This window comes from Manis javanica, chromosome 8 (genome assembly GCF_040802235.1).
Source record: "Manis javanica isolate MJ-LG chromosome 8, MJ_LKY, whole genome shotgun sequence".
Lineage (NCBI taxonomy): Eukaryota > Metazoa > Chordata > Mammalia > Pholidota > Manidae > Manis > Manis javanica.
Genome location: NC_133163.1, coordinates 15,029,276 through 15,047,324, shown reverse-complemented (window position 1 = coordinate 15,047,324; position 18,049 = coordinate 15,029,276). Strand labels below are relative to the sequence as shown.

At 34.4% G+C, this 18,049-nt stretch overlaps 1 protein-coding gene across 8 annotated transcripts in view; it reads left to right on the top strand.

The window, feature by feature from the left end:
• SPATA7 (spermatogenesis associated 7) overlaps positions 1 to 17,342 on the top strand; it is a 30,143-nt gene extending 12,801 nt beyond the window's left edge. For 2 of the 8 annotated variants that reach the window (XM_036991749.2, XM_017655428.3), the window contains exons 5-11: positions 5,112 to 5,245; positions 8,232 to 8,707; positions 9,832 to 9,898; positions 11,555 to 11,670; positions 13,866 to 13,940; positions 16,377 to 16,434; positions 16,679 to 17,342. In XM_036991749.2, coding sequence (XP_036847644.1) covers positions 5,112 to 5,245; positions 8,232 to 8,707; positions 9,832 to 9,898; positions 11,555 to 11,670; positions 13,866 to 13,940; positions 16,377 to 16,434; positions 16,679 to 17,257 — 1,505 coding nt within the window. In that variant the 3' untranslated portion in view covers positions 17,258 to 17,342. The remainder of the gene's footprint in view (positions 1 to 5,111; positions 5,246 to 8,231; positions 8,708 to 9,831; positions 9,899 to 11,554; positions 11,671 to 13,865; positions 13,941 to 16,376; positions 16,435 to 16,678) is intronic. The other 6 variants (XM_036991750.2, XM_017655429.3, XM_036991752.2 and 3 more) reach the window with 4 other exon arrangements.
• The last annotated feature ends 707 nt before the right edge of the window (positions 17,343 to 18,049 follow it).

Sequence of the window (18,049 nt, the reverse complement as noted above, 5' to 3'; positions counted from 1 at the left end):
TATTTGACTTCTCTGTATTAAATTTTGTCTGTATATAAAAATTTGGGTAGTACTAAAAGGCTTGCCAAGAGTTCAGTTCCAAAATTCTGAGATTCTCACTGCCCTTGGCTTGTTGATTACCAGTGATTTCATTAGAAATACTACCCCTGGCCCTTTTCTCCAGATAAATATTTTCTGTTTGTACCCTAATAATCTAACTGATAAACTTGGTAGTTATATGTATCTGAAAAGCCATATTGACATGATATTATAAGATTATGATATATTTACCCTTTGACCAAATATTTCTATTTTTAGAAGTGTTTACTAAGGAAATAATCAGACCAGAACATTTGAAATTCCTATTTTAAAATGTTATGAAAGTTACCATTTGAGACCATTTGAGTTCAAGTAATGTGTACTTTAAAATAGCCAAAGAATATATAGCCTGTCCTTGTCTTATTAGTAATCATATAAAAATCAAAGTGTAAGTTTTAAGTTTAGTGTTTTTCTTAACTGCTATTTGAGTTTGTTATTTATAGTTTAATTGGGAGAGGATTTCTACATTAGAAAGTAGGTATCAACCTAAGGAAGTGCATGCTGAATAGTGAGTAAATGAGAGCGTAGATAGGTGAATGCCCCTTAGGTGCAATCTGGGAAAGATCACAGCCAGCAGGACCCGTCTCTTATGTATCTTCTTAATGGAACAGAAAGGACTTAAGCCGAGCCAATAGCCACCAGCTGCCATTCAGTGAGCACACTGTCTTGGTCCGGCCCTGTGCGTGGCACCCTGTATTCTCCCTGCTCTGTTCCCTAGGTAGGCTCTCATGTCTCTGAAGGCATTTGGGGAATCATATAATTTTATAGGAGGGAAAAGGGCATTTCAGGCAAGAGTGTGAATCTTATCTTTTTAAAGACCATTTTGACCATAGTACACAACTTATATGGGCAAGTCATTTGACTTTTCTTACCCTCCTTTCTTTTTTTTGTAAGATGAAAGGTAAGTATATAATTTCTAAGGACCCTTCCAGATTTTTAATTTCTATGCTTTATATTTTTTTATTCTGTTTCATATTAGTAAGTTTTTAATAGCACAAGAAACTTGTTCAATATTTACAGGTTTTAAAAATTTGAATCATTTAAATTAAGATGGCTTTACCCAGTTATCATTAGATCAGATACTCTCCTTAAGTGGATTGCTTCTAAATGGGAAAATTTCACTAAATTTTCATACTGACATACTGATATATCATACTTATATTCCTGAAAAATAGATATATAAAATAAGATTATTTTATTTAGGTTGTATAATAAAAACAGTATATGTATTAATCCTCTTACTGAACCAAACTCTTGGATTTAAAATCCAAAGTCACCAATTTAACATAATCAAGCATTTTGCATAATTTCATTTAGCTCACTGGAATGTATTCCTTGATTAATTTGGCAAATATTTATTGAGCATCTACTATATGCTAAATACTGTTCTAAGGGCTGGAGCTAAAGAGGTGAACAAAATGAAGAACATGCTTTTATAGAGCTTACATTCTAGTTGAAGGAGACAAACAATAATTAAATAAAAAGAAATCAGTAAATATAAAGTATTTCAGATGGCAATAGAAAAAACTGAAGCAGTATAAGGGAGATTGGAAGTCCCTTGGAGAAGGCATCGCTGATAAGGCAGGCAGAGACGTGCCAGAAGCGGGGAGAGGCAAATGGGTAAATGAGGGAAGAGCAATCATGACCGAGGAAATGGCAAGTACAAATGCCTTGAAATGGCATTGTGATCAGTGTATTCAGGGAATGGCAGGAAGAGCCATATATCTGGTGAAATAAGGCAGCTGAAGAGTGATAGATGAGGTCATTGAAATGGGACAGAGAGATACAGAACGTGTAAGGCCATGGCCATTGCTAGCACTTTGGTTTTCATTCTGAATGAAATTGGAAGCCATTGGAGGGTGTTCAGTAGAGAAGTAACTAAGCCAGTTTAACTTTTGAAAGCATCTCTCTGGCTACTGAGTTGAGAATAGTCTAAGTGACAATGGTAGAAGCAGAGGGACTACTTAGGAGACAGACAGGAATGCAAATGAATAATGGTGGTGACTTGGACCAAAATGACTGCAGTAGAGGGAGTGTGAAATGGCTGGATTCTGGAAACATTTCAAAAAAGTGTCAAGAGTATTTACTGATGGATTAGATGTAGGTAGGGAATGAGAGAAAAAGAGGAGTAAGTCAAGGATGACTGTAGCACGTAGAGCCTGTCAACCAAAAGAACAGAATTATAATTTGCTGAAGTGAGGAATATAATAGGAAGAGATCTGGGGTGGGACTAGGGGGAATGAATCAACGAGTTCAATCTTGGTCACATTCCAGTTGGAATATGAGTCTGGAGTTCAGGAGACATTTCCAAGGTGGAAATAAAAATTGGGGAGTTGACAGCATATATGTTGTATTTAAAGAATTGATCCTATTCTTTGTTTTTAGAATTCAGACTTAGCTAGTGCTTATTTATCCCATAATATTTCTGCTTTCAGTCAATTGAGAAAGGAGCTTTTCTTTTTTGCCATGTAAATGGAGAAAATTGTAATGGCTAGAAGAATTGTAAAGGTTATGATCAAACTAAACTGTAATTACTAATCATTATTCTTGTGTTATAGAGCTGATGTTCATTATAATCAATATAACTTAGAAATATTATATAGATATTAAAAAAAGAAATCTCTGGGTTAGAATCATCTGTTTTTATAAGATACACTGTTCTGAAACTGATGTGATAATTTCAGTCTTTATAGTATCTAAAGTAGAACATCTCTACATAGTTTGTTGAATTATTTAAATAATTCCATATTCTAGTGCATTAGAAAGGCTTTACTTTTTACAGCAGTTTTATTGACCAATAATTTACATACCATAAGATTCACTGATTTTTAAAGTTTAAAAAGTGTGCAAATATCACCATAAACCAATTTTAGAACATTTTCATCATCCAGAAAAGTCTCTTGTGCCCATTTGTAGCTGCTCCCCATTCCGATCCCTGGACTCAGGCAACACTAGCCTACTTTCTTTCTCTATAGATTTGCCTTTTCTGGACATTTCATGTAATTTAAATCACTATGTGGTTTTTTGCATTAGACTTTTCACTTAGCATAATGTTTTTTGAAACTAATCTATTTCATAGCCTGTATCATTATTTCATTCCTTTTATTGCTAAATATTATTCTGTTGAATAGATAATTCCACACTTTGTTCATCAATGGATGAATATTTGTTTCTGTTTGACTATTATGAATAGTGCTGCTATGAACATTAGTTCAGAAGTCTTCGGTGGACATAAATTTTCATTTTTCTCTTGGGTACTGGTCCAAGTCCTGAGTTCTTAAGTATGCCCTTGCTGGGTTATATGGTAAAATTATATTTAACATTTTAAGAAATTGCCAAACTGTTTTCCAAAGTGGCTGTACTATTTTACATTCCCATGTCCAACATAATAGGATTTCAGTTATCCCATATCCTTGGTAGTACTTGTTACTGACTTTCTTTTTGATTATATAGCCATTCTAGTGGGTATGAAGTGGTATCTCATTGTGGCTTTAATTTGCATTTCCCTCATAACTGATGATGTATAGCATTTTTTTCATATGCTTATTGGCTATCATGATCTTTGGCATGTATCTATTCAGATATTCTGTCCATTTTTTAATTGGGTTATTTGTCTTCTTATTAATGACTTGTATGTTATTTAAATATTTTGGATACAAGTCCTTTATTAGATATATGATTTGCAAGTATTTTTTCCTCCTCTGTGGCTAGCCTTTTTATTTTCTTAAGGGTGTTTCTTTTGAAAAGGTGTGAAAGTTTTACATTTAGATTGTCTAACATCTTTTTTTTTTAATGGCTGTGTTTGGTGCTGTATCTGAGAAATCTTGGCTGTACCCAGAGTCCTAGAGATTTACTCCTATGGTTTCTTTTAAGAGTTTTATACTTGAAGCTCTTACGTTTAGGTCTGTGATCCATTTAAAGTTGATTTTTATATATAGTGTGAGGAGGCTTTTCTTACGAGAATAGGTTGGACAGATTTGTTAATACAGAATATTTAATAACATAGTGTCTGAATACACAGTCATATTTTCTACTCAGTTGTTTTACTGTAAGTAATATAATCAATCTGAGAAAATTCTATTTCATTCACTCCACAAAGATCATCTGCTATAATTTAGTTAACACACTCATTAAGCAACTATTTGAGGAGAGAATAAGCTGAAAGTAATATTTCAGTCTACATTTTAAATAATACATTTACTTTAGCATGCTTATTACTTTTCTTAATAATTACAGTTGAAACTTTAAATCTGTATATAAATTACTTTAGTTTGTGTTTAAAGCTTATAGAAATTTTTATAAATTCTGATTCAAAGCAGAGTGATTTGAAACTTGGAAATTATCTTGTCCATTAAATTTGGATAAATTTTAATAAAAAAGTATATGTTTTTAATTTTATATGAACATGTGAGTCATTTTACTTGTAGCCAACCTTCTATTTAACATTTGACCAGTTTTCATGTCATCATTTGCAGTCTGTATACAATAAGTCTTTGATAATAGCCCGGTACCTGACTTAAAGCATACTAAAGTGTGAAATCAATTTTCATTTATATTTTAAACAAATAGCAGTTAAGAGAAATAGAGTCAGTTATCCTGATTGGAAATAATGTTTTAAATTTAATGCTATCTTATAAAAGTCACATAAAACAAATTCTTATGCTATGTGATGGTATTGACAATATTTTCGGGGACAGTCTCTGAACTAATTCAGACTGCATTCGGTGATTACAGAGTAACCGTGGTCAAGCATTAATTTCTAATACTGATATCTCTATGAGTATCTTCTAGGAATTACTTCCTTGAGCCCTTAAGCTTAGCCAGTTTGTCACATCTTGTTATGGACTTTAAATAGTCAATCCATTTTAAGTTTCTGTAAATTAAATATTTGTTAACTTCTCTTTATGCAGAAATGTATATGAATTTTTTTTTGACTTGCCAATAGTTTGAACAATTTAGCAAGGAAAAAACTATACTATTAGTATTGATTTTTGTTTTGTTCTATATTATAAAAGATTTGTTTGCCCCTTCAGATGCAGACCAACAACGAAGAGAGAAACTCAAAAAGGAATTAGCACAATGTGAAAAGGAGTTGAAATTAAATAAAACTGCAGGGCCATCCAATTCTAAAAATAATCCCAAGTCATTACTTAACACTCTACAAAAGGTAAGATAGTATTTTTATCTGTTAAAAGCAGATGTGTCTAAGGTATTTCATTAGTGGTACAGCCTAACTTTGTAGTAACATGGCTACTATAAATCAGTAGTAAACTTTTCCTGTGAAGAGCCAGATAGTAAATAAATCAGCCTTTTCAGTCACACAGTCTTGTCATAGCCCTTGTGCCACTGGAAAGCAGCCTTAGACAATACTTAAATGAATGGGCATGAGATCGGATGATCTAAAACCCTTTCCTTCAATAGCCCATACTCTCAGGCTGCTCTTTTACTCACGTGCTCTTACCTCAGGGCCTTCAGTGCCTTCGTTCTGCACCCTGTACACCCCCACATGGTTATTCACCACTTACTCACATCATGGTACAGTACTTACTAAGAGCTATGAAGATTAAGTGAATACATGGATGTGGTCTATATTTCTAAATAGACCTATGAAATACTTTTAAAGCAGTATAAAACAATAAACATCAAGAGCTTTCAGTTTCTTTTATAACATAAGTTAAAACGTTTTTGTAAAACAAATGTTAACCAAATTTTTCAATAATTTGTACCCATCCTATTCTGCAATTAAATTGATTCCTCAACTGTTTCAAAAACTGACAACTGAAAAGATCTTTGTATTCTATTTCTTCTGAAATTAACCCTGAAAAAGATTTAGTATGCAATTGGTCCATGATTATAAAATTGGATAGATGCTCTTAACATATAAACATTATGAATGTATAAACTATATAATGATTATAATTTTCCACAAATTCCTGAATCACATAAACAGTTTATAAAAAAAACTGCATTGAAGTAGAAGGATGACATAAGAAAGTGGTCAAATTACCACCAGAATTTTTGTTCCTTTGACGTATAGTTAATGAACCCTTTTCTGATTTTAGATCTTTATACTAATCTACTATTCAAATTTTGGTGAATTTACCAGTGTGTTACATATTTTCTGGGAAAATTATATCCTAGCTTTTTATGTTCATAGCAAAAGGATACAATTATGTAATGTCAAACAAGCAGTTCAGCATAGTTGATTCCATGCTATCTTCTCCTGGTTTCCAAGGAAAGAAAAAGGAGGGCAAAGGAGGGATTATGAGACATAAAAATACAGAAAATTTCCATGCCTTCAGTCAGTTCAAAAGCAGTGTAGCCAGCCAATTTCAGACAGATGGGAGTATGTTTCTGCCTTTAAAGACTTTCTTTGGCTTTTAATTTTATTAAATAACCATTACTGAGAAGAATTTTCTTACAGGCAGTCTAATGCTTTATTTATGTCTGCTTGCTCTGATCCCCATATGTACTGTTCCTCTAAATGTAAATATAATTTCTGTAATTATTACTTAATAGCCGTATAGGATTTTTTAGATAATATTTAGAAATTTCTTCCCAGAGAGACACTCTTCTGGTATATGAGCTGCAGTTTGGGTCCACTTTGGGAGCACTTTTTAAAACTAACATGCATATTGAAGTCATTAACCAATCAGTACTGTAATGAACTAAAATTTTATGCCAAAATAATTACTTGCTTTGAGTAATTTTGCCATGTATTTGGGGTAGGGTTAAGGAAAGGAAATAGGTGACCTGATGTATATTAGGCAATAATCACAATATCCAGGTATCTGTCTTCCTTAGATAAATTAGTACATAGGTTAGCTGACGCTCACTACCAGAAAAGAGTTAAAATCAGTTTAAAATACCTGGTAGCATAAAAAGTTTAAAATACACAATTTTCAAGTGCATCTTTAAAATAGATAATGTAATGGTAAAGAGCATAGGCCCAGCCTGGGTTCAAATCTGTAAGACCCTGCACCTCAGTTTCTTCATCTACAAAATAGAGGTAATAATTAAAACACCATCCAGAAGCCAATGTGAGGATTAAATGAGTAGTATGTGTAAATTAATTAGCACGCTACCTGGCACGTAAGACTACACATATTAGTAGCAATGATAGAAGTTCTTCTTCTTTTATCTGCTCAATGGCAAGAACAGTACCTTACACATAGGAAGCACTTGGCTTCTCCCTCCTCAGCCTGTGCACCTTCCTCCGGGTTTCTCCCTGTGAGCTTTCAGAACAGATGTATGGCTAAATCCTAGCCATTTGCACCTCAGCTTCTGTAACTCCCCCCCACCTAATGAAGTGCCTCAGAGTTCTGTAAGGAATACACAGGTGTCCATAAAGTCTGAAATCATAGACAAGGCTTCTCAGGAATCTAATATGTAAAAAATAAAATACTTATATTTTTAGACTTTACAGATGCCCTGTAGAAATGGTTTTTCCAGTTAAAGTAATGGAGCAGTCCCTCCAGCACAGAGAATACAGTCAGTGATTCTGTAACATCTTTCTGTGTTAATAGATAACGACCACACTAGAGGGGGTGAGGTTTTAATAACATAGGTAACTGTTGAACCACTGTATTTGAAACCAATATAAGATTGTATATCAATGACACTTAAGTTAAAAAAAAAAAAAGAGACAGCAATCCAAAAACACCTTCCCTTTCAAAGCTTTCCCTACTCCTAAGGAGAAGTTCCTTTCATTTCATCAAAGCCTTGAAGGCGCAGGGGAACTGCTGTCACTGAGAACTGCCGTAATGACAAGATGGGGGCTAGGGGGCGGATGCTGCCACCAGGGGTGGCTGAGAAGGGGATTAGTGCTACTATGGGTTTGGAAACTTTCAGGTAAAACTGAGATCTGCCAGTAGACCTCGGGACACAAGTTCAAGGCCAAAAAAAAGATGTATGTTATTAATTGTTTTTTTTAGTTTTAGAAAGAAAAATTATTGCTATTATTTATATTTAGAATTTCATTTGTATATATTAATAATTCAAAACGAATAGAACTTTGTATAAATGCTAACACCCTCAGGAACAAGTTAATTTTGTAGACTCCTGAGGCAACCATTTCTGAATGTATAACCTGGAGATCCCCAATTATAAGAATCTGTCCATGTAATTGATGATATCAAACCAAATGTCTTCAGCCTTCAGGAGAACCACCACATGAAGATGATATGTTAATTGAAGAAGCGAATGGATTTCTGTCCTTTACAAGGTCACCAGTAACTTCTTCAGAGAGACTACACCTAAGTCTGCCTAATTCCAAGAAAGTCCTCCCAAATGGCACTGAGAAAAACTCCAGTTCCTCCCTGTCCAACGTGGATCACACTGCCTCCAGGCCCAGAAAACTGCGCTCTAGAGCCTCCTTTGGCAGGCGACCCAGTAGCCCGTTGCCAAATTCCCACCAGTTTCAGTTAGTTATTTCCAAAGCGCCCAGTGGGGACCTTTTGGATAAACATTCTGAACTCTTTTCTAACAGACATTTGCCATTCACTCCACGCACTTTAAAAACAGAAGCAAAGTCTTTCCTGTCACAATATCGATACTATACACCTGCCAAGAAAAAAAAGGATATTTCAGATCAGCGGATAGAAGCCGAAACCCAGACAGAGTTAAGCAGGTATGGCACATGAACCTGCTTCAGGATGTTGCAGAAATTAAATAAATATCCTGTATTTTATATCATGTACCTTATGTTCCACACTTAAAATGCAGTACTGCCCTTTGAGTGGAATGAGGTCAATGTGATTTTTCCATTTGCATGTATCACTAGAACTATCAGTAATTGTGGAAAAAATAAAAAGCTAGTAAACATAAAGCTCCTTGTAAACATGAATGTTACATATTTTAATGTATTATTTCAAACAAGGTACTAGAACTTGTGTATATTTTTAAATATACTTTGAGAGAGTCCTTAAAATATCAAACAGCATTTATGTAAATATGACTGTTGATTCATGTTTAAATGGCAAAATAATGGGCTATAGAGGGAAAAAAACAACTGTTTATCTAACAATTCTTGTGCTCTGTTCCTTGCAAATACTGAACCCCAGTTTTATATGGCAGCAACTCCCCAGGAATAATTAAGACAACTGGGATAATTTCTGGAAATTAAGTACAACTTGCCTCAATAATGTTTTCATATATGACAGTGCCTGGAACATAATGAATATTCAGTAAAAGTTTGCCAAATGATTGAAGAAAAACAATTCTTGTAAAGTATTAAGTGGTACCTGATTTGTGATTGTTTTTCCTAGTGTTATATAAACACTTAACTGGTACTAGGTTTTAGTTATTTTAGAATGTGAAAAAAAGCAATGTAAGACTAATATTCTCTTCTCTGGATAGAGGTAAGAGGTACAGTAATATCAGTTGAGTCTGTATACATTTAATCAAAGAATTAAGGAATTGAATCTCTGATAGAACTTACTACCAAATGAGGGAGAAATAAGGAGAGCAATTATATCATATCCTTTTCTGATTATGACAGCTTTTAAAGATCCTGGTTCCTATCTCCCTAGCCCCATTCTGTCCGATTGTAATCTAGCTGCTCTTCAGAAAAAGGAAAAGAAGCATATGTAGTCCAAACCCTATCAATTTCCTGATTATATAATTATAAATTACACTTTTTATAAGAATAGATGGGTTTTATCTCTTATGTTTGAGTTTATTTTTTAGACAATAAAGCTCATTACTACGGTGTTTATATTTTGAAGGCTTAACAACTATTTTAAAACATTACAGCTTTAAATCTGATTTTGAGGCAGTTGAGACTAAGAACTTCACAGATTCAGACGTGAACATAAAGCAGGTAATAATAATGAGATCTCTTTGTGTTCCACTGTTTTAACCTAATAGAATTTGTAGAGCTACTTGGACTGTGCAGAGTAATCTCCTGGTGACACTTCTCGCATATGATATAGCCGTTCTATGGAAAGATTGCTTATTTACACATGGTTATAGCTCTCTGTGACTGGCCAGATGGATCCTGCCAATCTGGGAAATCATTTGTTGTTTGCATCTTTTCTAGGTGTTAGGTTGGCTGACTGTTAGATGGGTGGATGAATATAATACCTTAAATGTTGATTTCAAAGATGTAAACTTGGATCACGAAAGGAGCCAGCAAAGTTGTGCAGAAGTTACTTTAGTTTCTATGTCTGTATATTTCTAATTGCCACTTGTATTATTGGAAATACACATTTTATAAGACTAGATAGATATGTTTATTTTTACTTTTTTTCTAGACCCATAAAGCTCTTTTTTACAGTGTTTATATTTTGAATGCTTAGCAATCATTTCTTCTAAAATATTACAGCTTTTAGTTTGATTTTGAGATAAACTGATTATTCCCCAAATAAAAAAAATATTAATTTAAATTTAAATTTGTTATAAAAATGGTTTGTCTATTAAATGTTAAATATAGATTCAGGGATACAAGGATAAAATATAATCACACTTAACTTTCCTCTTCCCTTCTGAAAATGGGTAGAGGATTGTAGGCTTCCATCTCAGCCATTAATAGCTGTTTGACATAGCACCTTGCTTCAGGCCCAAGAACAAATAACAGCCTCTTCCAGCTTAGTTTCCATATCTAGAAAAACTGAACTTAATGTGCAGGATCATTGAAAGAAAGAAATGATGTGGGTAAGATACCTAGCCTAACAAAGACTTACTAAACAATGGCTATGACCAGCTGAGATTTAGGAAGAGAGTTAGTTCTGTAGGTAATGAATAAATGAAAGCAGAAGTCTATTTTTATGACATTGTGCTCCAAATATTTATCCATTACCCATAAGAAAATGGTTGTCTCCTTACCCATAATCAGTACCACCAGCAGTATACTTGAGGAAGCTAATAGAGTATTAACTGCACTAGACCAACATTTTAACAGTACTTTTAAAAATGTAAAGCAGTATACATAAATCAGCATTTACAGATTCAACCTAACAATGCAAGTAAAGGCTTGGCGTAGTGTGTGGCCCATTGTAAGGATTCTATAAAAGTGATCTGCCATTAGTTTTGCCTGCTTATTATTAGTAATACTGCCAGAGTTACCACTGGATCCACCTAATCTGTATGTTGGCATTTGAAACAGGTGGGCTATTTGAATTTCTGAATGATGGGATATTTTTTCTCAAGTTTACTTGCAAATTTGCTTCATTTTCTCTTTACATGTTTATTTGTGGTAATTCCATAATGTTATTGAAAATATCCCTTATGAAAATACAAGAAATAAAGTTTTTTAACCTCACTTTAAAGAAATTTGAGAGAGAAGTCTTTATTGGATGGAAAATGTATTCTCCAACATCCTTTGTTGTAATGTATCAATCACTTTTATCTATAAGATAGGTAAAAATCTCTAATCTGATTATCTTTCCTCAACTTTTTTTGAAGTTTGTTGTTTTGCTTTATTTCTTTCATAATTTATTTTTGAAATGAGGGTTTCTTCTTCTCATTGCATCCCCAGGCATCTAATTGTGTGACACACAGTACTGAAGGAAAAATCACCGCTTTACCTGTGCAAGGGCCTGGTTTACCATGGGACGAGATTAAAGATGGTGCTGTCCGGTGCTCCTCATCAAGGTAGACAGCTGATTACAGGAGAGTCATTTCAGCCGTCTTCATCCACCTGCTTCCCTGCATAAGACACAGCACTTGGAATATAAGTACTGCTCTAACGGCATGCACTCTGGTCTCTGTTGGTGTCATATGATTCAGAGGCAGTGTTAGTTTTACTAAGGGAAGTTTACAAAGGAGGTACTCAGTAACGCTTTAAATGAATTCATCTTGTTAATTCATTAATAATAAAGGAAAAAGGGACACTGGCTTGTATTCATGTGAAAAAGGACTTTCCTCAAGACATGCCCTGGCCGTGATGCTAATCACACGGCACAAACAGCACTGAAGATCTGAAGACTTGTAATCTGGGATTTTGAATATTCACTATATGCCAGTGCTTTTTCTGTCCATGCTATGTATTAGCACTATTTTTCAAAGCTTATCATCTTTAGTGATTATGGAATGTGGCAGCTAAATAAAAATGATAAGTTAGCAGATAGTATAAAACCTAAAAAATGCCTGTGATAATTTCTGCTGTCAAAAGCCTTTCCAGTGTTAGAGATTAGATATGAGATGAAGGATGTGGAACTGTAAAAAGGGTTAGAGATTAAAAAGAGGGCAAGAATGAGACAGACAGCAGACAGAAGGCACGCACACTCGATCCCTCAGGGCCCATGGCCTCTCTCAGGCTTTTCCTGGGGAGGGCTGTGGGGAATCATTGCTATTCATAACTTAAGATCTATAAGCTACTCATGAGCCAGTGTGCAATAAAGATAAAGACCTAAAAAAAATATGTATTCCTTTATTACATATTCCCAATCTTTATTATGTTCAAATATTTTAATTTTCTTTTTCCAGGACAGTATGTCAGTATTCCCTACAGCTGCCTTCAGAAGAAAAATCCACTCTAAGATCTTTCTGACGTCTTCATTTTGCTTACTGGAAATCCAGAATTAAGAATCATATGAACCATATTAAATAAGTCAGAATTGAACACTAATCTCTCTTACAACAAGCTTTAAGGTTCAATCATGTAATACAAGCTAAATTTGAGAAAATGACCAGAATTTTCTGAAATAATTATCCATCACTTCATCTTTAAATCCACAGGAAATGTGTCCTTAGATTAATAAAACCTGCTATTTTTTTTTATATTAGCAGCCATAATTCATGTTTATTTTCATAAGTAAAAACAATAAAGAATAAGGGAAGAGTTTTGGAGAAATGCAGACTTCTGATAGCTCAGGATGCACTTCCTGGAATTTCTAACCTCACCAGTTCTTTGCAGATACTATACTTCTAGGTTTTAATGTTGTTTTAATTAAGCTGCATTTTTCAGGGGAAATAATCTTTCTGTATAGCTTTGTTTATTCTCAACTTGCAGCTTAAATATTAGAGCCTGTGAATCAGTTTGAAAGTAAAACTCTTTATTCATTTTAATTTATTTGAATTGCATATTAACTATTCTTATATTTATTTATTCAGGAATTAATTACTTCTACTTACATTTTTCTGCCAATTCACTAATTTCTGCTAATTAAAATCAAACTTTAAATAGTATCCTAATGTTTTTGAAATAGCTACTAAAAGACAGCTCATAAACTAATGAAGAGTGTACATGTAATTTAAAATCATCACTGTATTTATGTACACAGATTTCCTTATTAGAGTGTTTTCCTCCTCTCCAAACACTTTGAGAAAAAAAATTTTTTTTTGCTCAGTCAATTTCCCAACCTTAAAACAAGATACTCTCCTAGAGGATTTTATAGTTGAAATTCCTGCTTCTCTGGACAACTGTCCTCTTTCCCCGCCTGCAAGTGCTGTGCGGAGAAAGGCTCACACCTCTGCTGCTGGCCTGGCCAGGGGCCCAGGACACGTAGAACGCTGTGGGAAGCCCACGCCCCCAGGGGCCACATGTGGTAGCCTTCTTGCCTTTGGTGACTCTCTGCTTTGTTTTGTTTTGTTTAATCGCAGCTTATTTTTTACTGCTGGATTAATGTTGCAGACATCTATGAAATTTTACTCTATTAGGGAATATTTTCTCATCTTTAATAAGTATTTATCTTTGCATAATTTCAGAAAGTAGACATATTTGTTTCATAACATTACTGTTAACAATGTAAGATGGAAATGTATTTGTAATAGTAATTAAGTACTCTTGTTTGTTTCTATAGCCTAAACAGTAAGTCAGCAATAATTTTTATGCTTTTCCTTCACAGAGAAGAACTGCTGTATCTGAATTTCATTGAAGATGTAACAGATGAAATTTTGAAACTTGGTTTATTTTCAAACAGGTTCGATGTTTTAAATTGTATAATGATGTTGAACAGTACATTACATACTCTTCATTATGGTGTTATTTTTTTAAAGTTATTTCCACATATTAGGAAATTAAAACTTATATTGCTTTCTTAGGGAGCATATTATTATAATTGATAGCAAACTGTAAGGACTTTTTAATGTATATTCTAAGGCAAATTCACAGTTTGGGGGAATTGTAGAAAAAAAGGGATTTTACTATTTAAATAATATTATCTCTGTTAGATATAGAGAACAGATTGGTGGTTGCCAGAGGTAGGGGGGGTCGAGGGTGGACAAAATGGGTGAAGGTGTTATGAAAAGGTACAAACTTCCAGCTATAAAATAAATAAGTCATGGGGCTGTAATGTATATCATGGTGACTTTAGTCAGTAATACTGTATTGCATATTTGAAAGTTGATAAAAGACATTATCATTCATGTAAAAATCCAGAGTATACCAAAAGAAATACACACACACACACACACACACACACAGACATACACTATTATATGTTTTAGTTACAATAGACAAGTAAAACTAAATTTTTGCTTCTGATTTGCAAAGATCCACCATCTCATTTTATTACTTGAAGCCTTCAGGAAAGCCAAAGGCAAGCATTTTTGTTACATATGTTACCAGTGAGGATAAAGTCGAAGCTAGGTTTGCACACTGGGGGTGAAATACAAAGTTTGCAAAACCAGATTAGGTATTGCATGTCTTAAGGAAACTATGTTGTCCTGAATTAGCTTGAACAGTTTGACAATCACTGGGCACTAAGCCCCACTTTACATTATGTATCATAGGATCCCATTAGGTATACTACATGCCTTTTCATCTCATAATAATATGTCAAGTACAGACATTCCTAATGAATTATTTCTATTTCTATGTGGGGTTTTTTTTTTTCAGTTAAAGCAAACATTTTTATTTTTGGTATAAAAAGATACCAGAAAGACCAAAAGTTTTTTGACAATAATTCTATTTACCTCTTTCATTTAAAAAAGATGGTTTAAAATGCTTGCATAATAGGTATCGAGTTTAAGATTTAAAAGATGAAAAAATTCTTTTGACCTGTTCAACAACAAAATGTGAATATACTTAACACTGCTGAACTTCAAAATGGTTAAGATGGTAAATTTTACATGATGTGTTTTTTACCATACAATAAAAACTGTAAAACTCCAAACTGTAAATCAAAAATAAAGCAAAGGTTACAAGCAACAACAAAAGCAGAAATTTTTGCATAAAACATAGGTATTTATGCTTTTGAAAAACTTACTTTTTTCCTTAGATTATAGGCCTGCTTATTGCAAAATTTTTCACAATAGCACCAAAAAATTTAATCAGTCTACATGTTGAATAGTGAAGGTTTGGTTGAATTAATTGTAGAATATTTAAAAGAGTAAGTTCTGCTCAGATATTTTTTAAAATGTGGTAAAAGTGAGTTTATTGATACAGAGAGATGTTCAAAATATATAGTAGATTAAAAAAACAAAATAGGTACCCAAACAGTATGTATTATTTAATTCCAGTTTTGATAAGAAGTACATATGCATAGAAAAATGTCTAGGAGTGAGTAGTCCAAAACATCAACAGTAGTTGTAAAATATAGGGCACAGATTTCTTGGGCTATTAAAAATTGCTAAATAATTCAGACCTACTAAATCTAAGGTTGGCTTTACTGATAATAACAAATGGTAACAAGTGAGTTGTTTTTCAAGAAACCTATTGATATATTCATGTGATAGCAAGACAAGCATGATCTAGTTGAAAGAATAAATTCCCTGCAGCCAGACATATTTTCTTAGAGATGTCACTTTTCTCATCTTTATAAAATAGTTTTTAACAATACCTTTCTCTCCCAATATTGGTCACAATTAGAACAAATGCTTATTATGTGTCTAGCACAAATATGTACCACTTAGTGATGCTTAGTAAGTGCTAACTTTAGGTTATTACATAGATTTACCATCAGTGGAATGTTTTCAATTATCTAGGAATCATTGTAAAATAACTCTTAAGAGTTATTTTCTTTAGGGTTTGGTTTTGGGGGTGGTGTGTATGTGAAAGGAGGGAAAGGAGAGGTTTTTGGTATTTGTATATAATGTGTGAGAAAAAAAGAGAAAGCTTCTTGGGGTATGTGAGACAGAGGAAATTTTTGGACCTGATTTAAAATATTTTATTCACAGAAGTGTAAGTAGCATGCAATCTTTCAGAAATATTGGCATCCATCACATAGAAGCCATGTGTAAGTTCCAAACTGGAGAACTTAACAGAATGGAGAAGAATTCATGTTTGTTTAGCTTTGGAAAGAAAAAGAGTAATCTAAAAAATGTTTTCCAACCTTTATAGTTTAGTCATTGCATGGCTATTTTATATCAGTTGTTTTTCTGATTTTGAGACTAACATTTTTACTTGTCATTTGTAGGTTTTTAGAACGATTGTTTGAGCGACATATAAAACAAAATAAACATCATTTGGAGGAGGTTTGTCTTTCTTTAGAACTTCATTAGAAAAATGCTGATATATAAAGAACTTTAAAGTTTTTCCATACCCACAAAGAATGCATTAAAAGCGAACATGTTTTTCCCTTACACTTTTTTTGTGTGTTGGGTGGGGGTGGGGTGGAAGGAGAAGAATTCATTCTGCTGAGATTAGCAGTAGTGCAGACAAAAGTAATACAATTTGACTAGCTTAATGTAATTATTCTTGTTTTTTTCTTAATTCTAGGGAAAAATGCGCCACCTGCTGCATATCCTGAAGGTGAATTTAGGCTGCACATCCACAGAAAACTCGGGGAAACTGGATGGTGTTGATATGTTGAATTTACATGATTTTGAAAAGATTGAGAATTCGGAAGAATATAAAAATGAAAAAGATACAACAGTTCAACAGGAACGGCAAGAATACCAAAAAGCTTTGGATATGTTATTGTCTATACCAAAGGATGGAGACGAGATATTGTCTTCGCCAGATGAATTCTCCCTGCCCATCTATAAGCCAAAGTATCCAGAAGGGGTTGTGGGTCAGCAGGTGAATGATGGAACAGATCTTGGACCTTCAGTTTGGGATGAAAAAAATCCAGGTATTTCAGACAGCCCAACAGGCCAGGAAACCTCTGTGACTGTCATTGAAGGTGACAGTGACACAGAAAAGGCCAAGACTTTAGATGAATTGTTCTGTGATGGCCCAGCACTCTCCCAGTCTGTTCAGCTCTGTGGTGTCAAAGGTGACAATAGTCATGACATGGAAGAACCAACTCTTAAAGTCATGGAAATGAGCATTGAGGACTGCTCTGTGGATGTCTGATCTTAATTAATAAATGTCCTAAATGGCCAGTAGTTGAATATTCTTTAAATATATATATAAAGATGTCTATATTCATTTCCTTGCTGAATAATAAAGTACTATAAATTTAGCAGCTTAAGACAACACACATGTATTATTTGCCCCACAGTTTCTGTGGATCAAAAGTCTAAGCACAGCTAAGATGGATCCTCTGCTCTTGGTCTCACAAGGCTGCAATCCGGGTGTCAGTTGGGGCTATGGTGTCATCTGGAGGTTTGACTAAGGGGACAATCTTCCAATCTCTTTCCAGGCTGTTGGCAGAACTCTTCTTGTAGCCCTAGATCTGAGGGCGTTGGTCCATCGCTGGCTGGTGGCCACTGGCTATCCTCAGCTCCTCAAGGCTGCCCACTGTTCCTTGGCACTGGGCCCTTCCATAGGCAGCTCGCAACATCGCTGCTTGCTTCTTCAGGCCTCTCCCCACCCTCCCTCTTCATCCATGTGACTCTCAGACTCACTGCCCCGGCTCAAGCTTCCTTGCTCTGCCGGGGCCACCAGATTGTTTAAGGCCTTCTCAGTGGCGGCCACCCTGATGCGGCTCCCCCCTTGGGCCCAGTCTCAGCCCTACTCCCACCTGCCCTGCTTGGACACGTCCAGTCTTCTCCATCATCTAACTCTGGGTACAGCTTTTTGTCTCTGGGGCCATGACCCAGCCTAACTTCTGTACCTAACAGAGTATTTTGTTGTTATCCTCAGGTTTCTCTTTGGAAATCTAAGTTAAAAAGATGAGTTGATTTAAATAAATAGTACAAGTAG